The sequence below is a fragment of the Erithacus rubecula genome (assembly GCF_903797595.1).
Source record: "Erithacus rubecula genome assembly, chromosome: 28".
NCBI classification, from domain to species: Eukaryota; Metazoa; Chordata; class Aves; order Passeriformes; family Muscicapidae; genus Erithacus; species Erithacus rubecula.
Window position 1 is genome coordinate 1,988,763 of NC_136680.1, and position 25,222 is coordinate 2,013,984.

General features: G+C 52.9%; 1 protein-coding gene across 1 annotated transcript; it reads right to left on the bottom strand.

Annotated features, from left to right (window-relative positions):
* Nucleotides 1-1,730: 1,730 nt before the first annotated feature.
* On the bottom strand, nucleotides 1,731-19,588 carry LOC306813201 (uncharacterized protein; the record flags this gene model as incomplete). Its single annotated transcript, XM_079328404.1, has 12 exons — nucleotides 19,439-19,588; nucleotides 18,929-19,056; nucleotides 14,928-15,006; nucleotides 14,573-14,635; nucleotides 11,049-11,131; nucleotides 10,864-10,936; nucleotides 9,641-9,731; nucleotides 9,475-9,549; nucleotides 7,981-8,056; nucleotides 7,148-7,274; nucleotides 3,726-3,878; nucleotides 1,731-2,834 (listed from the first exon to the last, which is right to left on the bottom strand). The coding sequence occupies exons 2-12, from the start codon at nucleotides 19,024-19,026 to the stop codon at nucleotides 1,731-1,733; spliced, it is 2,022 nt and encodes a 673-aa protein (XP_079184530.1). The 5' UTR covers nucleotides 19,027-19,056; nucleotides 19,439-19,588.
* Nucleotides 19,589-25,222: the final 5,634 nt, after the last annotated feature.

Here is a 25,222-nt window from a genome sequence, read left to right on the forward strand (position 1 = left end):
AAAACAATGAAAATTCTGAGATTTGATACTTTATTCAATGTCTCGGTTATAAACACCTGGCTGTCAGAACTGTCACCCAAACACACTCTGCAAACAGCAACAGACCCACACGCACCTCCCCAGGCTCCCAGGAGTGCATTTTTCCTTTCTCCAAACACAGATACCTGTGGAATAATAATATTAATAAGAGATAAAGTCCCCATCTGGTTTAGCAATTGTAATTCCCGTTTTCCTGCAGGATTGGGAATTTTTCAACCCCTACTGAGCCTTTTCCCTGCTCTTCAGGCTCTGGGGATGCTCAGCCTGGTCCTGTGAGGGGTTTTCATCAGCATTTCGTGTCAAAGGATAGAAAAAAGTCGTTAAAAACTGGATTGGGAAACAAGTTTGAAGGGCAGGATGGGCTCTGGAGCTGAGCACCCTGCAAGGCTCAACCCTTAGGATTAGAAAAACGAGATGGAAAAACTGCCCCTCCTGCAAAAATTGCAAAGAGAAAGGGAGAATCTCCTGTGCTGCAGAGTCCCACGGGATTGTTTTGTTTTCCCCTGGGACACCTCACTGGAGAGAAACTCTGGTTTAAAAAAGTGCAGCTCTGCTCAATCAATGATATTTTTCCCAATTAAAACCCCTCCTGAACCCCATTTCTCTGCTGTTTTTCCTCTCCAAACCCTGCTGAGCTCTGGGGTGGATCCTGACTCAGAATTGTTTTAATTTCTGGAAATAAACCCAAAATCCTTTTTTCTTCCCACTGCTCTGACCTCAATCCCCTGACCCTGCTCTGTCACCCTCAAGTCCATCATGCTGCCTCACCTTTGGCAAAACATCCAATTTTGGGGGTTTTTTTTGCCCTTCTCACCCCAGCTGCTCAATTCTGTGCCCCCATCCTGGGTGAATGAACCTCCTGTATGAATTTATTCTGCTCCAGGTGGGATTTTTACAATGAAAACACCATTCTAACCCCAAAATGTGGGTGTGCAGGTCATGGTCACTTCCTTAGGGCTCAAACCTGGCAGTTCTCCGTAATTCCCACATGGAATAGGGTTTTCCCTGTCCAGTCACTTGCTCTGTATTAAAATCTGAAAATTTATCCTGTTTCCTGCCTTAAAAAAAAAAAAATTAATTTTCAAGAAGTTTGCCTGCTGATTTCGTGAAAAAATACAAAATTAAAAAGGTATAAACTCATTTTTCTCCCTTGGGGAACAGCAGTTGTGTGACAAAATCTCACAATATTGAAGAATTGTGTAAATTCTTGTGTTAAAATTTTGCCAATCCTGATCTGGGATGCCAAGGGGAGGCTGGACCAGAATTCCCACCCCACAACAGCAGCAGGGTGGGGAACACACCCAAAAAACCACAACAGGGCTGGGCTGCTGCCTGGGAATGATAAGGGAAGCTCTGGCAGGGGCTGTTCTCTGGGGAGGATCAAACATTTGTGGTCAAAGGCTCCTAAAACTGCTCCTAAAACAGCAGCAACCCCACTGGGGATGTCACAGCTACAGCAGCAAAATGAAATTAAAAAAAAAAACCTTCAGGATTATTTACAGGAACCCCTCAAAAACAACTCACTGCCCTTGCAGGGAAAACTGGGAGAAATCCTCCTTAGTTCTCCTCTTTGCTCCACATTTTTTGGGTTTTTTCCCAAATTGCTGCAGGGTGGGAAGGCAAAGTGACCACCTTGACCCCTCAGGTGACAGGACAGACACGGGAATGTGCCAGAGCCTGGCCAGGACCCGTTAACTGTGACAGCCAGAGGCTGGCACGGCCACCGGGGCCACCGGGGGGTGGTCACTCTGGAATGGGGACACTGGGGACACTGGGGGGTGGTCACTCTGGAATGGGGACACTGGGGACATGGTGGAGTGGTCACTCTGGAACACAGCAGGGTGGTCAGTCTTGAACACTGGGGTCACATTGGAGTGGTCACTCTGGAGCACTGGGGACACAGCAGAGTGGTCATTCTGGAGCACCATGGAGTGGTCACTCTTGAACACTGGGGCCATTGTGGAGTGGTCACTCTGGAGCATGGTGGAGTGGTCACTCTTGAGCACTGGGATCACATTGGAGTGGTCACTCAGGAATGTGGTGGAATGGTCATTCTGGAGCACTGGGGACACAGCAGAGTGGTCATTCTGGAGCACCATGGAGTGGTCACTCTTGAACACTGGGGCCATTGTGGAGTGGTCACTTTGGAGCATGGTGGAGTGGTCACTCTTGAACACTGGGGACATGGCAGTGTGGTCACTCTGGAGCATGGTGGAGTGGTCATTCTGGAACACTGGGGCCACTGGGGACAGCTTGTGCTGGTCACTCTGGAACATGCCTGGATGGTCACTCTGGCACACCCTGTGCTGGTCACTCTGGCATACAGCTGGATGGTCACTCTGGCACACAGCTGGGTGGTCACTCTGGCACACAGCTGGGTGGTCACTCTGGCACACACTGTGCTGGTCACTCTGGCACACAGCTGGGTGGTCACTCTGGCACACACTGTGCTGGTCACTCTGGCACACAGCTGGGTGGTCATTCTGGAACACAGCTGGATGGTCACTCTGGCACACAGCTGGGTGGTCACTCTGGCACACCCTGTGCTGGTCACTCGGGCACACAGCTGGATGGTCACTCTGGCACACAGCTGGGTGGTCACTCTGGCACACACTGTGCTGGTCACTCTGGCACACCCTGTGCTGGTCACTCTGGCACACACTGTGCTGGTCACTCTGGCACACCCTGAGCTCCGTGCCACCCCTGGGGCTCCTGGTCCCCCCTCTGCTGCGGGAGCAGTCGTGGTGGCCGTGGTTGCCCAAGCGGCTGGAGGCCACCACAGCCTTCATGGCAGCCTGGCACAGAGAATTGGGGAATTGTTATGGGATTATGGAATGTTCAGAGGGGATCACCCAGCTGAAATCCTGGATGCCCCAAGAATCCAACCCCAAACCCTCCTGGAACTGGGGCAGCCTCTGGACTGTTTCCTGAGGGATTTAGGGCCCAGCATGCAGGGGGAACTTCCCCTAAAAGCCATCCCAAATCCATCCCAAAATTCATCCCAAAAACCATCCCAAAAATCATCTCAAAATTATTCCTCAACTCCATCCCCAAATCCATCCCAAATCCACCCCCAAAACCATCGCAAATCCATCCCCAAATCCATCCCAATTCCATCCCAAAATCCAGCTGTCCCAGATGTGTCCCCAGGTATTTCCCCAGGTGTCCCTAGGTGTGACATGTGTGTCCTCAGCTGTCCCAGCTGTGTCCCAACTGTGTCCCCAGGTCTCCCAGGTGTTCCAGGTGTCCCCATGTGTGTCCCCATGTGTGTCCCCATGTGTGTCCCAGCTATCCCAGCTGTGTCCCAGGTGTTCCAGCTGTGTCCCAGATGTCCCAGGTGTCCCCAGGTGTGTCCCAGCTGTCCCAGCTATCCCTGGTGTGTCCCAGCTGTCCCCAAGTGTCCCCGGGTGTCCCCAGTTGTGTCCCAACTATCCCAGCTGCTTTCCAGCTGTGTCCCAGGTGTGTCCCAGCTATCCCAGGCGTCCCCAGGTGTCCCCAGGTGTCCCCAGCTGTGTCCCAGGTGTGTCCCAGCTATCCCAGGCGTCCCCAGGTGTCCCCAGGTGTGTCCCAGCTGTGTCCCAGGTGTGTCCCAGCTATCCCAGGTGTGTCCCAGCTATCCCAGGCGTCCCCAGGTGTCCCCAGGTGTCCCCAGCTGTGTCCCAGCTGTTTCCCAGGCACCCCCTGACCTTCAGCTTCCTCCTGGCGTTGAAGTCCTGCAGCTGTCTCTGGGTGCTGTCCATGTGAGCCAGTTTGGCGCCGGTGCCGGTGACCCAGGGGTGCTGCAGCGCCTGTTGCACCGTCAGCCTGTGCCGGGGCTCCAGCGCCATCAGCCGCCGCACCTGCACACAACACCTGTTACACACAGCCAGGGAACACCTGCACAACACCTGTTACACACAGCCAGGGAACACCTGCACAACACCTGTGATAGACACAGCCAGGGAACACCTGCACACAACACCTGTGATAGACACAGCCAGGGAACACCTGCACAACACCTGTTACACACAGCCAGGGAACATCTGCACAACACCTGTTACACACAGCCAGGGAACACCTGCACACAACACCTGTGATAGACACAGCCAGGGAACACCTGCACAACACCTGTTACACACTGCCAGGGAACACCTGCACACAACATCTGTGATAGACACAGCCAGGGAACACCTGCACAACACCTGTGATAGACACAGCCAGGGAACACCTGCACACAACACCTGTTACACACAGCCAGGGAACACCTGCACAACACCTGTGATAGACACAGCCAGGGAACACCTGCACAACACCTGTTACACACAGCCAGGGAACACCTGCACAACACCTGTGATAGACACAGCCAGGGAACACCTGCACACAACACCTGCTACACACAGCCAGGGAACACCTGCACAACACCTGCGATAGACACAGCCAGGGAACACCTGCACAACACCTGTTACACACAGCCAGGGAACACCTGCACAACACCTGTGATAGACACAGCCAGGGAACACCTGCACACAACACCTGTGATAGACACAGCCAGGGAACACCTGCACAACACCTGTTACACACAGCCAGGGAACACCTGCACAACACCTGTGATAGACACAGCCAGGGAACACCTGCACACAACACCTGTTACACACAGCCAGGGAACACCTGCACAACACCTGTTACAGACACAGCCAGGGAACACCTGCACAACACCTGTGATAGACACAGCCAGGGAACACCTGCACAACACCTGTGATAGACACAGCGAGGGAACACCTGCACACAACACCTGCTACACACAGCCAAGGAACACCTGCACACAACACCTGTTACAGTCACAGCCAGGGAACACAGCACAGCATTGCAATAGATATGGCATATCCAGTGTGGTAAAGCAAAAATTACATAGTGAAAATATGGAATTAATATAATAAATAGTATATTAAATATAATAAATTATATATAAAATAAATAATATATTAAAATAATAAATAGTATATTAAAATAATGGACAATATATTAAATATATTAGATATATATTAAAAATATTAATATATTAAATATAATAAATAGTAGATCAAATATAATAAATAATAGATAAAATAAAATAAAATATATTAAATACAATCAATAATAGAGTAAATATAATGAATTATATATTTTTTATAAAATAAAATTTAATACAATAAAATACAGTTAAAAAATAAAATTTTAATACAATTCAATAGAGCCTGGTAACACAGGAAAGAATTGCAATAGATATGTCATATCTAGTGTAGTAAAGCAAAAATTAAATAGTGAAAATATGGAATGAATATAATAAATAATATATTAAATATAATAAATAATATAATTTTAAATAGAATAAAATGATATGCATTATCAATTATATTAATGTAATATAATATAATGCAATATAATATAATATAATATAATATAATATAATATAATATAAGTATTGCATCATATAATATTATATTATATTATATATAGTATATTATAGAGCAAAATGTGTACTATTGAAATATAATATATTTTATATATAACATACTTATTATATAATATATGTTATTTAAATATATAATATACAAATATATTATATACCATATATATAACATATATAACTATATATTACCTATAATATACTATGTATAATAATATAATATATTATTATAAAATATGTCTAATAATATATTCTCTATTCTCTATTATAGGTTATAGATTATATAATATTGTAATCTGTAATTATATATTATAAAAAGTATAATAAACTGTAAATATAATCAATATAAAATAAAGAATAAATAACGAAGTAAAATTAAGTGTAAGATCAAGTAGCTCATGGTAAAAGAAGAAATAATTAGAATAAATATGTAATATATAATATAATAAATCATAAATTCAATCATGAAGATAAAGAATAAGTATATTAAAGAATAGAGAAATATAATATAAATTTAAATATAATAAATATGTTATATATAAATATAATAAATATAAAATAAGGAATAAATAAAGAAGTAAAATTAATTGTAAAATCAATCATGAAAATAAGGAATAAATAGAGCAAGAAGTAAAATCAGTCATGAAAATAAGGAATAACTAAAGGAAATTAATGATATCAATAGTACATAATAATAAATAAATAATAAATTCACATGAAAAATGAGATAATTGACAGAAATATGTCAGAAAGAAATAAATTAAATAAATAAATGTAGTTAATGCATGAAAATAAAAACATGAAGCGCATAAAATCAAAAATGGAAATATGTGGTTAATAAATATAAATAAATAAATATATAAATAAAAAATAAACAAATGCAATAGAGAAACATAAAATCATAAATAAATAAAGAGAGAGTGATGAAAATAGAATTAAAGAAATTAATAAATAAATGGGTAAAAATGAAATCACTAAATAAGTGATCAAAGTGTTATAAATGAATAAATACATTAATTAAATAATAAAAGAAATTATATGAAGGAAAGGAAAGGAAAGGAAAGGAAAGGAAAGGAAAGGAAAGGAAAGGAAAGGAAAGGAAAGGAAAGGAAAGGAAAGGAAAGGAAAGGAAAGAAAGGAAAGGAAAGGAAAGGAAAGAAAGGAAAAGGAAGGGAAAGAAAGGAAAGGAAAGAGAAAGGAAAGGAAAGGAAAGGAAAGGAAAGGAAAGGAAAGGAAAGGAAAGGAAAGGAAAGGAAAGGAAAGGAAAGGAAAGGAAAGGAAAAGGAAAGGAAGGAAAGGAAAGGAAAGGAAAGGAAAGGAAAGGAAAGGAAAGGAAAGGAAAGGGGAAAATAAAATAAAAAATGAAATGAAATGAAATGAAATGAAATGAAATGAATGAAATGAAATGAAATGAAATGAAATTAAATGAAATGAAATGAAATTAAATGAGTAAAAATAAATTTAAAAATAGAAATAAAAATAAAAATAAAAATTAAAAATAAAAATAAAAATAAAATAAAAATAAAAATAAAAATAAAAATAGAAATAAAAATAAAAAAATTAAAAATAAAAATAAAAATTAAAATTAAAATTAAAATTAAAATTAAAATTAAAATTAAAATTAAAATTAAAATGAAATGCAATGAATGCTCTCCTTTGGCCAGCCCAGCCCTGCTGGCTCACCAGGTCCTTGGCAGTTGGGGACACCTCGTCCCACCAGGGGGACACGAACTCGTAGTCACAGGTGAGGATTCGGCCGTACATGAACTGATCCCCACGAGGGTCAAAGAAGGGCTCGAAACCACAGAGCCTGAGGGGACAGGACAGGGATGGGACAGGGATGGGACAGGGACAGGGATGGGACAGGGACAGGGATGGGACAGGGATGGGACAGGGACAGGGACAGGGACAGGGACAGGGACAGGGACAGGGACAGGGACAGGGATGGGACAGGGACAGGGACAGGGACAGGCATGGGACAGGGACAGGGACAGGGATGGGACAGGGACAGGGACTGGGACAGGGACAGGGATGGGACAGGGACAGGGACAGGGATGGGACAGGGACAGGGATGGGACAGGGACTGGGACAGGGACAGGGATGGGACAAGGATGGAACAGGGATGGGACAGGGACAGGGACAGGGACAGGGACAGGGACAGGGACAGTGATGGGACAGGGATGGGACAGGGACAAGGATGGGACAGGGACAGGGATGGAACAGGGATGGGACAGGGACAGGGACAGGGACAGGGACAGGGACAGGGACAGTGATGGGACAGGGATGGGACAGGGACAGGGATGGGACAGGGATAGGACAGGGACAGGGACAGGGACACGCCTGGCACAGCCACTGAGGGGACAAATCCACCCAGGGGACACGCCTGGCACCGCCTGGCACCAAGGGACAAACCCACCAAGGGACAAACCCACCAAGGGACAAACCCTGCCACCCCCTGGCACTGCCACAGAGGGGACAAAGCCCTGGGGTGTCCCCTGGCTGTGTGTGGCACTCACAGGATGTAGGTGATGACCCCCACGCTCCACATGTCCACCTCAGGCCCGTAGGGACACCCGTGCAGGATTTCGGGGGCTGGGATTGAAATTGGGGTCAAACGGATCCAAAGGGGGGAAATCCCAATGGGAATGGGCAGGTGTGGGGGAAAGGGAAATGGGGGAGAGAGGAGAAATGGGGGGAAAGGGAAATGGGGGGGAAGGAGAAATGGGGGGAAAGGGAAATGGGGGGGGAAGGGAAATTGGGGGGGAAAGGAAAAATGGGGAAGAAGGGAAATGGGGGGGGAAAGGGAGAAAAAGGAGAAATGGGCAGAAATGTAGAGAAAAGGGAGAAATGGGGAGAAATGTGGACAAAGTGGGGAAAAACATGGAGAAAAGGGATAATTGTGGAGAAAATAGAAAAGTTTGGGATAAATGTAGCTCTCCCCAAATTTCCTCTCCCCATAACACCCCTCCCTCCTGCCCATCCCCAATTTCCCTCTCCCACAGTGTCCCTTCTGTCCCCAGTTTTCCTCTCCCCCAGTTTCCCTCTCCCCACAGTGTCCCTCTCTCCCTTCTGTTCCAAATTTTTCTCTCCCTGAATTTTCCTCTCCCCACAATGCCCCTCTCATTCCCAGTTTCCCTGTCCCCACAATGTCACCCCATTCCCAGTTTTCCTCTCCCCACAATGCCCCTCTCATTCCCAGTTTCCCTGTCCCCACAATGTCACCCCATTCCCAGTTTATCTATCCCCACAATGCCCCCCATTCCCAGTTTCCCTTTCCCCTCAATCTCCTCCCATTCCCATTTCCCTCTCCCCACAAAGTCCCTCCCATTCCCATTTCCTTCTCCCCACATCCCTCCCTCTCTCTCATTCCCAATTTCCCTCTCCCCACAATGTCACCCCATTCCGTTTCCCTCTCCCCTCAATCTCCTCCAATTTCCAGTTTCCCTCTCCCCACAATGTCCCCTCATTCCCATTTCCCTCTCCCCACAATGTCCCCCATTCCCAGTTTCCCTCTCCCCACAACATCCCTCCCTCTCTCTCATTCCCAATTTCCCTCTCCCCACAATCTCCCCCTATTCCCATTTCCCTCTCCCCTCGATCTCCCCCCATTCCCATTTCCCTCTCCCCACAATGTCCCCTCATTCCCATTTCCCTCTCCCCACAATGTCCCCCATTCCCAGTTTCCCTCTCCCTTCGATCTCCCTCCATTCCCATTTCCCTCTCCCCACAATCTCCCCCTATTCCCATTTCCCTCTCCCCTCAATCTCCCCCATTCCCATTTCCCTCTCCCCACAATCTCCCCTCATTCCCATTTCCCTCTCCCCACAATGTCCCCCATTCCCAGTTTCCCTCTCCCCACAATATCCCCCCATTTCCCTCTCCCCACAATGTCCCCCCATTCCCATTTCCCTCTCCCCACAATCTCCCCCTATTCCTATTTCCCTCTCCCCTCGATCTCCCCCATTCCCGGTTTCCCTCTCCCCTGTCTCCTCCCACCCCGCCCCTCTCACCGCAGTACCCCGGTGTCCCACACACGGTTTTCATCGTGTCCTGCTCATCCAGGATCTTGGACAGCCCGAAGTCACCTTGCAGGGACACAGGGGAGTGGCATTGCCACCAGGGAGGGGCACTGGGACCCCTCTGGTGCCACCAGCCCCCCCAGGGACCCCAACTCACCGATTTTCAGGGGTGCGTCGGGGGACAGGTCGGCGTAGAGCAGATTCTCCGGCTTCAGGTCCCGGTGCACGACTCCGTTCTCATGCAAATACTGAAAAAAGGGGAAAATGGGGTGGGAAAAGGGAGGGAGCGGCCTCGAGCAGAATTTGGGACCGGTCACACAACTGGGAACAGTCACCGCTGTGGGGAATCCCTTTCCAGTTCAGAGTTTCAGTTTTTTAAACCCTCCTGTTGCCATGGAAACTCTGGGATGCAGAGCAGCCCTGACCTTCCTCCTCCTCCTCTTCATCCCCCCTAAGAGCAGATCCAGCTGCTGCCAGCAGTGCCCTTGGAAGGGCAAGGGCCAGGGGACAGATGAGATTTGGGATGGGGACAGATCTGGATGCCCCTTTTGGGGGATATTTGGGATCAGAGCAGCTCCAGGCCCCTCTTCCCTGTGATATTTGGGATCAGAGCACCTCCAGGCTCCTCTCCCCAGGGATATTTGGGATGAGTGCCCCTTTTGGGGGATATTTGGGATCAGAGCATCTCCAGGCTCCTCTCCCCAGGGATATTTGGGATCACAGCAGCTCCAGGCTCCTCTCCCCAGGGATATTTGGGATCAGAGCAGCTCCAAGCTCCCCTCCCCAGGTATATTTGGGATGGGGGCAGCTCTGGGTGCCCCTTTTGGGGGATATTTGGGATGGGGGCAGCTCCAGACCCCTCTCCTCTGGGATATTTAGGATCAGAGCAGCTCCAGGCTCCTCTCCCCTGGGATATTTGGGGTCAATGCAGCTCCAAGCCTCTCTCCCCAGGGATATTTGGGATCAGAGCAGCTCCAGGCCCCTCTCCCCAGGGATGTTTGGGATCAGAGCAGCTCCAGGCTCCTCTCCCCTGGGATATTTGGGGTCAATGCAGCTCCAAGCCTCTCTCCCCAGGGATATTTGGGATGGGGGTTGCTCTGGGTGCCCCTTTTGGGGGATATTTGGGATCAGGACAGTCCCAGGCCCCTCTCCCCAGGGATATTTGGGATCAGAGCAGCTCCAGGCCCCTCTTCTCAGGGATATTTGGGATCAGTGCAGCTCTGGTTGCCAATTCCCAGGGATATTTGGGATCAGAGCAACTCCAGGCTCCCCTCCCCGGGGATATTTGGGATAGGGGCAGCTCCAGGCCCCTCTCCCCTGTGATATTTGGCTGCACCCCCCAGTGCCACCCCAAACCCCCCCAGCCCAGGGTCCCGTTACCGAAACCGCCTCCAGGATCTGTCTGACCACGTGCGCCGCGTCCCGCTCGCTGTAGAACCCCCTCTCCACAATCCTGCGGGCACACGGAGCCTTCAGCCCCCATCCTCCTCCTCTTCCTCCTCCTCCTCCTGCCCCTCCTCCTGCCCCCCACCCCGCTGGCACCCACCCCCCAGGGGGGTCTGTACCTGTCGAAGAGCTCCCCGCCCGTCACCAGCTCCAGCACCAGCGCGATCTCCGAGGGCGTCTCGAAAATCTCCTTCAGCTTGATCTGGAAAGCGACAGAGGGGATTTGGGGTGGGGGATTTTGGGATTTGGGATTTGGGGTGTGGGGTATGAGGTGTGGGATTTGGGATATTGAGATTTTGGGATGTGGAATGCCAGTGTGGGGTGTGGGATGTGGGGTGTGGGATTTTGGGATATGGGATATGGCATGTGGGATGTGGGATGTGGGATGTGAGATGTGGATATGGGAAGTGTGATATGGAATGTGGGATGTGGGATTTGGGAATGTGGGATATGGGATATGGGATATGGAATGTGGGAATGTGGGAATGTGGGATATGGAATATGGAAAGTGGAAAATGGGTTATGGGAAATGGCACATGGGATATGGGATGTGAGTTGTGGGATTTGGGATATAGGATATGGGATGTGGGAAATGAGAAATGGGATGTGGAATGTGAGAATGTGGGATATAGGATTTGGGATATGGGATGTGGGATTTGGGATATGGAAAGTGGGATATGGGATATAGGATATGGGATTTGGGATATGGGAGTGTGGGATATGAGATATATGGGATGTGGGAAATGGGATATGGGAAATGGGATATGGGATGTGGAATGTGAGAATGTGGGATATAGGATTGGGGATATGGGATGTGGGATTTGTAATATGGGATGTGGGATATGGGATATGGGATGTGGGATATGGGATATGGAATGTGGGACATGGGATATGGGATATAGGATATGGGATATGGGATATGGGATATGGGATATGGGATGTGGGACATGGGATATGAGATATGGGATATGGGATATAGGAATGTGTCCTGGCCATGCCAGGAGGAGGCTGTGGGTAAAGGATTATTTCAGGGCAAACATTTCCCTCCTCCATTTGGTTTTTCCCCACTCTTGATTTGTTTCCACCTGGATTTTTTAACTGCTGGCAGCATCCCCGCTCACTCACTTAACAGGGATCAGAGATGGATCTGGGAGTGTGCAGAGCCCTGACCCTGCTCACATCCCTGAGCTTTCTCAGGAGGAGCTCCCTGAGAGAATTTTAATTTCGTGGCTCCTCAGAGCCTCTGTCCATCCCAGCACCTGCACCATCTGGAAATGTCCCTTGGGCTGTTCTGCAGCACAAGAAGCACCAAACTCGTGTTTTCCTCCCGACTTTTTGTGACTCGAGCCCCTTTGTGCCTCCACAGCCCATCTGGAATTAACAATTCTCTCTGAAAGCAACATCCAAATGCAATTCCTCCTTTTTTTTTTTTTTTTTTTTTTTTTTTTTATTTTTTTTTTTTTTTTGAGATGGAAACCCAAGAATTTCACGCTTCTTAAGACTTTTGTGACACCACGAATTTCATGGGGCTTTAATCATTCCCTTGCCAGGCTGGGTGACGAGCCGTGATCCCCCGCGGGGTGAGAGACACTATGTGGCAGCTTATTGCATTATAATAATACACGGAGCACTATAATTTTCCTATTAACTTCAAAAGTTTACAATCCTATTATCAGCCGCTGCCGAGGTCGGTGCCGCACGATAGCGGCAATAATGGAGCAGAGCAGCTCCTCTTCAAACAGCACTTGAACTTGGGATGAGCACAACCCCTTGGAAACCTCGGGGATTTAAATATTCAAATGGGATGGATCCTCCGAGGAGAGGGGAGGGAGGAAATTGGATTTTCTGTGCTGTTCCTGATAACACATCAGAGAGGAGCCTCTTCCCGTCCGCGGCTGCTCTGAGGGCGTGATTCCCATCCTGGAATGGGGAAATTCATCCTGGGATGGGGGAATATCTCCATGGAAGAGGCTGAAGCACCAAATTGCCCCAAAAACGCTGAAACACCCCAAAACAGGCCCATGCAGAATTTGTTCCCAAGTGCTTTGACCTCTTTATCTCAGTTTTTGGGATGTTTGGGGTCCCTCTTGGTTTCATCTCTTTGCACGAAGGTTTTGGGGTTTCTCCAGAGAGTGAAGCTCCGAGGATGGGCTGGGAGTGGCTGTGCCCGGGGTTTGAGGGATGCTGCAGCTGCAGTGTCAGGACATCCCAGCGGTGTCCCAAAAATGTCCCAGTGATGTCCCGATAATGTCCTGACAATATCCCAGCGATGTCCCAACAATGTCCCAGCGATGTCCTGATCCCAATCCCAACAGGAGCAGCGCCTGTCCCAACCCTCAGCCCCACAGGTGGTTTTGGGTTGGTTTTTTTTTGTTGGTTTTTTTTTTTTTCGTGTCCTTTCTTTAACTCAGGTATTCTCCAAGATCCTTTTTGCGATTTCCCGGTGGAACCACGCGGGTGGGAATTTTTTTGGGATGTTGGGATTGCCCCTGGCATTCCAGAGGGGCTGGATTAAATCCACCCTGGGCATTGTGAATCGCTCTCGTTATCCCTGGAATGCTGAGCAAGGGAATGGAGCAGGACACGGCCCCAGCCCCCGCGGCCCCGGCCTCTCCTTTTATCTCCCTGGCAGGATTCATTACAGATGAATTTTCCCTGGGATTCATTTGATCTCCTCGGTGGAAATTGCTTGCCTGGTGGAAATCTCGAGCCAGGGCGTGAGGAGGGGGAGGGTGGGGTGGGGGGGGGGCTCCTTGGCCTTGGGTATCAGAGCTGGGAGTTCAGAGGAGCTGCAAGGAGCAGGAATTTCATGTGGGAGCGAGTGGGGAATCACCTGGGGGCTGTCAGGGAGGCAGGGAGGGGATGTGGGGTGCAGGAACAGGACAGAGGGTGCAGGGAGGGGATGTGGGGTGCAGGGAGGGGATGTGGGGTGCAGGAAGGGGATGTGGGGTGCAGGAAGGGGATGTGGGGTGCAGGAAAGGGATGTGGGGTGCAGGAAGGGGATGTGGGGTGCAGGGAGGGGATGTGGGGTGCAGGAAGGAGATGTGGGGTGCAGGGAGGGGATGTGGGGTGCAGGGAGGGGATGTGGGGTGCAGGAAGAGGACAGGGGGTGCAGGGAGGGGATGTGGGGTGCAGGAAAGGGATGTGGGGTGCAGGAAGAGGACAGAGGGTGCAGGAAGGGGATGTGGGGTGCAGGAAAGAGATGTGGGGTGGAGGAACAGGACAGGGGGTGCAGGGAGGGGATGTGGGGTGCAGGAACAGGACAGGGAGTGCAGAGAGGGGACAGGGGGTGCAGGAAGGGGATGTGGGATTCAGGAAGGGGATGTGGGGTGCAGGAACAGGACAGGGGGTGCAGGGAGGGGATGTGGGGTGCAGGGAGGGGATGTGGGGTGGAGGAACAGGACAGGGGGTGCAGGGAGGGGATGTGGGGTGCAGGAACAGGACAGGGGGTGCAGGGAGGGAATGTGGAGTGCAGGAACAGGACAGGGGGTGCAGGGAGGTTTCCGTGGGGTGGTGCCTTCATCCTGCACCCGGATGGGATGAGAACAAGGAAATCTCAGCCCTTCCCTCAGCACTGAGCTAAGAGCAAACCCCTCCCCGGCCCCAAGGGAGGTGACAGCTGTGTCACCAGGCTCCTACTCACGATGTTGGGGTGTGACAGCCGCAGCAGGACCCCGATCTCCGTCCTCACTATCTTTTTGTCGATCTGGGAAGCAGAGCTGGTGTCACCCGAGCTGCCAGGCCTGGCCCCCCCTCCCCACCACGCAGAGACCCCTCCCCATCACTCCCAACATGTTCCCATGTCTGTCCCAGAGCCCCCCCTCTCCAAATCCCAGCTTTTGGCCATGTGGGACCCCCAGACTGTGGGACTGATGCCCGGTGCCAGCCCCACCCCCCTCCTGATGCAAAGGGGCAGGGGAGGAGAGACCCCCAGCCCTCCCCCCCAGCTCCCTGGTCCTTCCCCTTCCCTTCCCCAGCCCCTCTCCTGCCTCACTCACCGTTTTCTTCAGGATCTTGGCAGCGTAGGGAGCTCCCGTGCCCTTCTCCTGGCAGCTGAACACCACCGAGGTGGCTCCCCTGGCAGGGCAGGGGGGATGTGAGGCTGGCACAGAGCTGGGGGTCCCCTTGTGCCCCCCAGCAGCACCTTTGGCTGTGCCAGGCCCTGGGAGCTCAGCATGGATCCTGATTTTCATGGATCCCCATCCTCCTGCATCCCCCTCCTCTTGGGATCCTCTTGGATCCTGCTTTTCATGCATCCTGCATCCCCCTCCTCCTGCATCCCTCTCTTCTTGGATCTCAATTTTCATGGATCTTCCTCCTCCAGCATCCCCCCATTCCTGAATTCCCTTTCTCCTGCATCCCCCTCTTCCTAGATCTCATTTTTCACGGATCTCCCTTCTGTATCCCCTCACTCCTGAATTCTCTTCCTCCGTCATCTCTCTCTTCTTGGATCTCATTTTTCATGGATCCCCCTCCTCCTCCATTCCCCCATTCCTGAATCCCCCTCCTCCTGCATCCCTCCACTCCTGAAATCCCTTCCTCCTGCATCCTCCTGTTCTTGGATCTCAGTTTTCATGGATCTCCCTCCTCCTGCATCTCCCTCTTCTTGGACCTTATTTTTCACGGATTCCCCTGCTCCTTCATCCCCCTCTTCCTGGATCTCATTTTTCATGGATCTTCTCCTTCATCCCCTACTCCTGAACTCCCTTCCTGTACCCCACCCCACATCCCCACCCCACATTCCCTCCTGGTACATCCCTCTCCCGCGTCCTTCCCGACTTTCCCGGCTCAGGCTATTTTAATTAAACCCGACTTCTACAGAGGGTTTAAATCCTTAAGCGGCTTTCGCGACGGGACAGAGCCGCCGTGTCCCCTCCTGGCGACAGCAGCGACACTGCCAGGGCCCCGTCCCGGCCGATTGCCGTCCCCAGACCCCTCCCAGCGCGGTGACACCGCCGCGGGTGACACTGTCGCGCCCCTCGGCCCGTGGCGATCTCAGCTCGAGTTCATCGCGTTTCCCGAGCGCTGAATTTGCAATCCCATCTCCCTGCCCGGCTCCTGGAGCAGATTCATTCCTGCCCTCGGGTGTTGGAGGAGTTTTCCCGCATTTTCTGGACGGAGTTCGGATCAAATCCCCAAAAACACCGATTTTCACACCAAAACCTCCTCTGAGCCCAACAACTTTCCCCCCCCCCCCCCGCTGCAGCCCCCGGGCGCTCTGCTGAAAGAGGGATTTGTCTTCAAACCCAGAGCAGATTTTGCAACTCATCCGGCTGAATCTGGCGTTCCCATGGCAACGGCAGCTCCGGGTACCAGATTCCTGCGGGATGCTGAGGGACCGGCCAACCCCGACCCTGCCCAGCTCCAAAACATTTCCTCCCTTTCGCCAAACATCCTGCACCAAACTTCAGTTTACAAATAAAAAGGGATTTGGAAACGAATTGTTGCAGCTGGGAGAGGAGGGGCGGGGCGGGCACCACGTGCTCCAGCTCAGGAAAATGGGCAAAAGCTTCGATTTGACCCCAAAACAACTCCACAACAACCATCTTCCAGCGGGACAAGCCACCAGGTTATTTTTGGAATTTCCCAGCTGGGCAAGTGTTGGGAAGGATAAGGATGTGACAGGAGGGTCTCACAGATGTATGTGTATAACAGAAAGATCTTTGAATGTAGAATGTGAAGAAGGAATGGAAATGATAGCAAGTTTTGATATAGAAGAAAATAATTGCTGAGCGAGTTTGACTGGGTAACTAAGAAAGCAAAGAGCAAGTGAGGTGGAAGGGGCTTTTATGACTCTGAGCAAAGGATAAATCCACCTCAAACAAAAGATGTTTTTATCAAGCAGAAGGATTTTCACAGACAAACAAAAATACCATGTTGTAAGTAAAGAAAAACTCTCAGAATTTTCCACTGCAAGAAAACTGAAAATCAACTTCTAGCTTAAACTGTAACACACTAACTTTTGGTGACTGGAAAATAGTAACAGGAATACGGTAATGTTAGTAGTTAGGATGAGCTATAGGTGATAGTAAAGGTGTTGATTGGTTGTAATGTAGTAAGATGCAGAGCAGAAAAAGAAATATAATGCTTTGTGACATGGACACAGCCAGCAGCTCTAGACCTACCCACAACTGCTGGAACCTCGTCTGTGCAATAAACAGCACCTTAAGAACCCTCTGAATTCTCATCTCTCTATCCAGCTCTAACAGGCTGGACACGGGACCCTCCAACCCCTCCCCACAGCTGAACCCCAGCCAGGACCTCTCCCCCTCCCTCCGCATTTTTCCGCACGGACAATTCCCAGCCCGATTCCCGCAGTTAACGAGATCATTTAGGAGCTCGGCTCGGCGTTTAGGAGGGCTCAGGGTGGTTCCCGTGCCCGCTGTGCCCGCGGCGCTGCCCCTCCCGCGTCCCCAATTAGGGCAGCGCTCGGATCCGAGCCGGAATTCGCCACACCTCGGCCCCCGCAGCCGCCGCTCACGGCCTCAAATAAATATCCCCAATCAGCCTTGCCTGCGACGGGAGATAATTGCATTTGCTTTCCAGATGAACTGGAAAATGTCGAACGATGGGATTTGCTGAGAGACTGGAATGTGCAGGGCTGGGAGCAGCCTCAGGCTGGGTCCTCCCTGCTGTCCCCACATCCCTGCCTGGCTCCTGCCACCCCTCTCCTGCTCCCTGGGGCTTCCTGGTCAGAGCTGAGCCCAGCCTTGCCAGGAGAGGCTCTAAGAGAGATCTGTGCACTGCGAGTGAGCTCCTAAATCCTAAATCCCAAATCCGAAATCCCCAATCCCAAATCCCCAATCCCAGCCAAAACCCAACACGCCGTGAGTGGGTGGCTCCGGGACTGAGAGCAGTTTGATTTAAATCTGGTGCTGAAACTGGAAGGATGGATGGATGGATGGATGGATGGATGGATGGATGGATGGATGGATGGATGGATGGATGGATGGATGGATGGATGGATTCCAGGGGATCCAGGCCTGTCCTTCTGTCCCACACCCCTCTGTGCAGGGCTGGAAGCTGCCAAGTCCTGGGCTGATGTGGTCACACCTCAATATAAACCCTTAAATTCCTGCTTCCCCCAAAACTGAAGCTTTTCAGGATTCTCTGAGGATGGAAACCCAGTGGCAGCTGGGGCTGGCCCAGGCTGAACCACTGAATCCTCCAGAACCAGGGCTCTGAGGCAGTGCTGCCTCCCTGCACTGGCACAGCCCAGAGCCCCCAAAAACGGGACCATCAACCTTAACACCACAGGCTCCTGGCACCCCCTGACACCCCCTGGACACCTCACCCAGGATCACAGCCCTGAGATGGGCTCTCCATGCAAACCCAGAGCTGGGGGTTCAGGCTCTGTGGAGCCTGGCACTGCCTGGCCTTTGCCTGACCCTGATTGCCCATCCCCAAAATCTTGGGGTGCTCTGGCGGGAGATGGGTCTCCCCATGATCCCAGTGCCATGGACATGAGGAATATCCAGCTCCACAGGCCCAGGGACCCCCAGCCCAGCCTGCAAACCCCCAGTGAGTGCTCCCAGACCGTGGCTGCAGTGTCACAGCACAGTCCAAGCACCAGTTTACACCAGAGGGGAGGGTCTGTCACCCTCCACCCCCCAAATCCACCCTCCCATCCCTCCACGGCCCTTCTATACCCATCCCTCCCTGCATCCCTCCATTCTTCCATCCCTCCATTCATTCCTCCCACATCCATCCATCCATCCCCTTTGTATCTGTCCCTCCCTTCTGCATCCTTTCCTGCCTCCCTTCACCCCCATTCCCCTTCATCCACCCCCCTGAATTCCTCCAACTCCCATCTATCCCTTCTTTATTCCTCCATCCCTTCCTGCCTCTCTCCATCCCCCCTGCTCCCCTCCATCTCCCCCTGCCTCTCTCCATCCCTCTCCCTTCCAGGCCACTCCCTGCCACATCCAGGACCCTCTCCCACCCCCGAGGGGCTCCTGTCCCTCCCAGCCCCTCCCTGTCCCCTCTCCCCTCCCGGTACCGTCCCAGCTCGGGGCCCACGACGTAGAAATCTTCCAGTGCCGCCTCCCGGTGGGATCCATCGATCCAGAACTCGTTCTCGCTCTTGGAGGACGGCATGGTGGGCGGGGGGCTGCCAGCTGCCGCCAGCTGCAGGGAAAGGGAGACCCGGCATGGATCGCGCAGCCCCCCCCGCCTCACCCCCACCCATTCCCCCCCCTCCCCGCGCTTCCACCAGCGCCCAGATGGCTCGGGAAAAAGCAGCGCTCGGGATTATCGAGCGCCATGGAATCACGGCCACAAATCCCCTTCCCACCCGGCACGTACGATGCCTTTGCCGAGATAATTCCCTCCGCTCTGGGATATGTCCCCCCGCCCCCGGCTTTTTCCACCACCCTTCTCTGCCATTTCCCACCCCATTCCCACCTGTTTGGGGAATCCCGGGATTGGTTTGAACCCCGATTCCTGCAGCCTCCAAACCCCCCCGGCCCCCCGCACGCCCCCGGTAATTTTGGGGTGGGGTCGCACGTACCGTTACCTGCGGCGCCGCTCGTGTCCCCCCCGGCGCTGCCTCATCCCCGGATCGGGGCGGCCGTGCCGAGGGTGGGCGCGGGGAGTCCGGAGCCCCCGGGGTTGGTGCTGAGCCTCCCCGCAGCCCCCCGGGCCCCTGCGGGCCCCCCCACTGCTCCCCAAAACGGGGCGTCACGGCTCAGCTGCTCGGGGGGGGCTTCACGGGGCGCTGAGCGGCGCTGGGCCGGGAGGATGCGGGGATGGGAAGATGGAGGGATGATCCAGGGATGGGAGGATTCGGGAATGGAGGGATGCAGGGATGGCGGGAGGCCGGGATGCGGAAGCTCAGGACGGATGGAGCTGCCAGGATGCCGGGATGGGAGGATGGAGGGATGCGGGGCAGCACCGGGATGCAGAGATGGGGAGATGCGGGGTACCGGGGAGCACCAGGGGGGTGTCGGCGGTACCGGGGAGCACCGGGATGCAGGGATGGGAGAATGGGGGTACCGGGGAGCACCGGGACGCAGGGATGAGAGGATGGGGGTACCGGGGATCACCGGGACGCGGGGATGAGAGGCTGCCGGGCTCCGGGATGCAGGGATGGGAGGATGGGGGTACCGGGGATCACCGGGACGCGGGGATGAGAGGCTGCCGGGCTCCGGGATGCAGGGATGGGAGGATGGGGGTACCGGGGATCACCGGGACGCGGGGATGAGAGGCTGCCGGGCTCCGGGAGGCGGAGAGGAAGGCGCGGATGCGGGGCCGCGGCTGCGGAGCACCGGTACCCTCCCAGGCAGCATCAGCCCGGCTCGGCCGTGCCACCCCCCGGCCCGGCGCCGCCACTGCATTCCCCCCGCCGCCCCCCGCCCCCCCGGGGCTGCTGGACCCCCCCCTCCCGGTGCTCGGGGAGTGCGGGAGGCCCCGACCCCGCTCCCCGCTGCGGCAGGAGCCGGTCCCGCAGCGGGGGCACCGCGGGCACTCCCGGGAGCCCCCGGAACACCCCCGGGGCCGCGCCCCCCATCCCGCCCCGCAGCCCCGCACCCACCGGGGCCGGGCTGTGCCCCCCGAGCACAGAGAGAGGCAGAGCCGGGAACCCCCCGGGCCGGGGGGCGCGGGCGCTGCCCGGAGCTGCCGCACGGTGACGCCGTCGCCCACCGGATGGGAACGGGGGGAGAGGGGGGGAAACGGGGAGGTGGGAGGGGATGGGGAGGGGCTGAGATTGGGGTTGGAGAGGGGTTGGGTTACGGGCCTGGAGTGGGAATGGGAATGGGAATGGGAATGGGAATGGGAATGGGAATGGGAATGGGAATGGGAATGAGTCTGGGAATGAGACTGGGAATGAGACTGGAAATGGTGGAATGGAACTGGAATGATGGGAATTGTCAGAATGGTGGGAATGGGATCAGCAGGAATGGTGGGAATGGGACTAGGAATGGGAGTGGCAATGCTGGGAATGGGACTGGGGATGGTGGGACCCGGATGGAGGAGAGGGATGAGCAGAGGAGGTGGGGGATGAGATGGGAGTGGGGATGGGTGGATTCAGGGCAGGATTGGAGTTGGGGATGGGGATTGGTGAGGCCAGGAACAGGATGGGAATGGAGATGAGATTGGAGATGGGATGAGATAGGGCAGGGCTGGGACTGGGAATGGGAGTGGGGATGGAGTTGGGGCCAGGAACAGAATCAGAATGAACATGGGGTTAGAGAAGGAGATGGGATGGGGCCAGGGATGGGATGGGAGTAGGGATGGAATAAAACCAGGAATGGGGTGGGAGTGAAGATAGGGCTGAGGTTTGTCTGGGAGGATAATAATGGGGCTGGGATGGGGCCAGGAACAGGGTGGGAGTGGGGATAGGCTGGGGTGCCATTGTCCCCATGTCTGGAGCCACCCACGCTGTGGGGGAGCCCTGTGGGATGTTGAGTTCCCCACAGCAAAGGGAGCAGGAAATCCCTCCTGAACATCCAAGGCAAGAAAACAACAGATTTTTATGTTTTTCTGTTAAAAATTTGAACTAGGAAGATCATCCCATAGGACAGCAACCCTCCAGTGGGACTGAGGGGTAGACAGGCCCTGAAGATGCTTCAGGACCCCCCAAATCCCTCAGCACAAACCAGAGACCCCCCAAAAGGCCCTGCCATGAAGGTCTCTCCAGCACGAAACATTCTCCTTGTCATGGGCTCCATGAGTATTTATTAGAATATTTTATCATATCTGAGGGAGGCAAACTCAGCCCTGCTTGATCTCCTCCAGTTGCAACTCCCTTTTGAAAGGGATGCTCGTACAGGGAGTGACCTGCTCCGTGAATAAATTGACTCTGCCTCCGTCTCTCCCCGTCCTGGAATGTTGTGGAGACGAGGGTGGGCTGGAGAGGCTGCTTTGCATAATTAATATTTATCACTCCATCCCCAACATGCACAATCCCCCCCGTTCATCCCCAAAGAGTGGGGGGCTGTGTTGGCAGAGGGGAGGCAGCTCCTTCCCTTTGGAATTCTCATTTTTGGGCTTCTAGCGAGGGGTGCAACCCCCCCCCACGGCCCCCACAGACACCCGCGGGTGGGCACGGGGTGGGCGCGGCGCTGGATCCAGCGGGAGATGGGGTGGGAATGGGGCAGCCCCCATCCTTTGCACACCCCAAAATCCCCGTGAGGCAGGGGGCGGCTTTTCCAGCAGCTGTCCCCAGCCGGGACACGTCCCCGAGATGCAGCTCCAGCGCTGGCAGCGGGAATTGCCCCATTCTCTGCCGGCTTGGTGGGACGGTGGGGTTGGATCCGAGCCTCCAGCCTTTTGTCTGCGGGAGAGGAATTAATTATTTTGTTCTCTCATTACCCTGGACTAAAAATCCATTTCTGAGCAGCATAAATTTAGGTGCCTGAAGTGGCTATTTTAACATCCCGGGAAACATTTCTCTCCTTCTCTCGCCCTTTTCCCAATCATTTCTGTCTCATTGGCAGCCATCGACGTTCCGGATGAAGCACAAGATGGAGGGACATTATCCAAACGCGGCCAAAAAACCCTTCCAGGGTGGAAAACGGGATGGCGAGGCTGAAGCGAGGTCCCCACGCTCCCCCCAAAACCCCCGAACCCCTCGGGCTGGGAGTTTGGGACAAATCCCAGAGCGGAGTCTGAGAACGGCCCCGCGAGGGACCGGCCGCCTCCGTGCGCTGCTCAATTGTTTGGAACATAAAATGGAAATTAATACATGGGGTGACCCCCCCCCCCCCCGGCATCCCCCGTTCCCCCCAGCGCCGCTCGCCTCGTTAATTGAACGGCGCGAAGCAAATGAGGTCAGAGCTCACTTGAGCCAGACAAGGACACGGGAACACGAGCGGCTGCCGGCGAGGCAGGGCTGTACCTGCCCGTGTTTAGCATTCCTGCCGGGATCCGCTCATTAAAAACCTAAAAGGCGGCTTAAGCATCCCATTAGAGCCGAGCCGGGCTCTGGAGCCTTCCCAGTTTGCGGGGAGAGCGGCCCCGCAGCCGGGCACGGGGAGGGGGTTTGGGGTTCCTGCCCCATCGATGGTTTTTTGGGGGGATCTGGAGGTTTTGGGGGGATCTGGAGGTTTTTGGGGGGATCTGGAGGTTTTCTGAGGGATTTAGAGCTTTTCTGGGGTCTCTCGAGGCAGAGGCAGGGGAGGTGCTGGAGGCTGGGATGCTGCTGGAGCCCACCAGGGTCTGGGTCAGGCTCCTGCTGCTGGGGACCCCCAGGACCCCTCCTTGCCCCCCAGTCTCCTCTCTTTCCATGGAGATCTCCTCAACAGAGCTTTGGGAGCAGTTCCCACGCTGTGCCTCAGTTTCCCCAGCTCTGGCAGGGCCTTGACTGTGGGTGCTGACCCTTCCCATTTTCCAGGTGTCCCCAGGGATGTTCCTGGCACTGATTCCTCCTCTGGGGTCAGCCCCTGCTGCTGTGGGACCCCCACTGGCCATGGATCACCAGGATTTTGGGAAGAGGATCCCTGTGGGACCCCTCCCACTCTCCTCTCACCCAGGACAGCCCAAGGGACTCTGTGCCAGGGTTGTGGCACTGATCCCATGGGATTCACTGTTCCTATGGCACTGGGGCTGTGTGGGGACCCCAATCCTCCTGTCCCATCCCAAATAAGACCCTAGAAAAGTGGGGGGGACACTCTGAGCCACCCCAGAGCTGCTCAGCCAGGAGCACCCACACCTTGAGGCCTCTCTCAGGTGCACCCAAGAGCCACCTTTTGCCACCTCCTCTGGGTTTTGGCTTCCCCAGCCTCTCCATCCTCATCCCAGTGGCCTCAAGGAGCCAACCCAGAGCTCCCCCAGCATTTCCCCTCTCCTGAGAGCACTCAGCCATCCAGCATTCCCTCTTTCCCAGCATCTCCCTGCATCCTCCTCCACTCACTTCCTCCCTCTTCCCTTTCACCTTCTCTTCCTTCTTCTTCTTCTTCTTTTTTTTTTTTTTTTTAAGACAAGAAATGAGTTGTCTTCCCGCAGATGTGACTAAAAGCACTCTGGAAATGTCAGCCACTGCTGGAAAGGGACCCAGATAACATTTAGCTTTAGGTAAGAGAGTAGATTTTCTCTGCACTAATTCATATTTATAAGCTCTGGTGTTCCCGGGGAGAGCTCGGCGCTGATGGCACTCGCTGATTGCCAGCACGAGGAGCAGGGAATTGTTTTCATATCCGAGATTAAAGAGTGGTTTCTGCTCCCAGTGGCACCTGTGTATTTACACTGGTCATTCTCAATTCATTCTTATAAGATTAAGACTGGAAATGGGAAATGGTTATAAAGTGTTGAGCCCGGAGGGGTCGGGGGACGTGACAGGGATAGGACCCTGCACCAGGAACAGCCCAGCCCCAGGAGGGGCACGAGGGCTCTGCTCTTCTTGGGTGGGAAAACTCTGTCCAGAGGGAAATTCCTCATCCAGATCCTATGGGATGGTCACTCTGAGTGACCCCAGCAGGGATGGATGGGATGGATGGGCACGGAGCAGCTCGAGCAGTGGGATGGACACAAGCACGATTAGCTTGTGTCCAGATTCTCAGATTAGCTGAGAGCTTTATTCCTATTAAGATTAAGTAAAAGATTTATTTCTATTAAGATTAGGTGAAAGATTTATTGCTATTATGACTCTGCAGAAGATTTATTTCTACTATTATTATTTTTCGACACATCCCGGGGTTTGTGTCAGCTGATTAAAAGCAAACAAGTAAAGCTCCTCTTCTCTGCGGTGGATCAAGGATTTGGGAACTTTTAGAGCTTTATTTAGTTTTTCTCTGTTTTATTTAATTTATTTTTTTTTTAATCGTGTTTGCGAAGTGGCTGAGCAGCTCTGGAGAGAGTCAGAGTATAAACACGGGAGGAAAGGGGAAAAAAACCCGGGCTGTGTCAGGGATTGAGGGGCTGGAATTAGGGGGAGGAAGGGGCAAAAAAAAAAAAAAAAAGGGGGAGGAGGCGGTGGGGGGATGCAGGAGGGGTTCGGGGTGGAAAGGGAAAAAGGCGAAAGGAGAAACAAGACAATGGCAGAAGGCACCCCGGGGACTTCCTGAGAGGTTTTAGAAATTCAAAATACGCCTTAGAGCCTCAAAGCTGTGTCAGTCACAGCCCCGGCGCAGGGATCACTAAGGCTGCGGCCAAACAATACCAGATTGTGTGAGGAAGGTGGGAAAATCGGGGGTCTCAGCGGCTCCCGCTCACACCAGCGGTTCCGCCCGTCAAGCACGCGTTCCACATGAATCAATTCTGGACAGAGCCGCGGCATAATCCCCGCCAGCCTCGCTATGACAACTTGAAGGAGAATTCGGCGGCTGAGTGACAGCAGACGGAGAACTGACAAGGC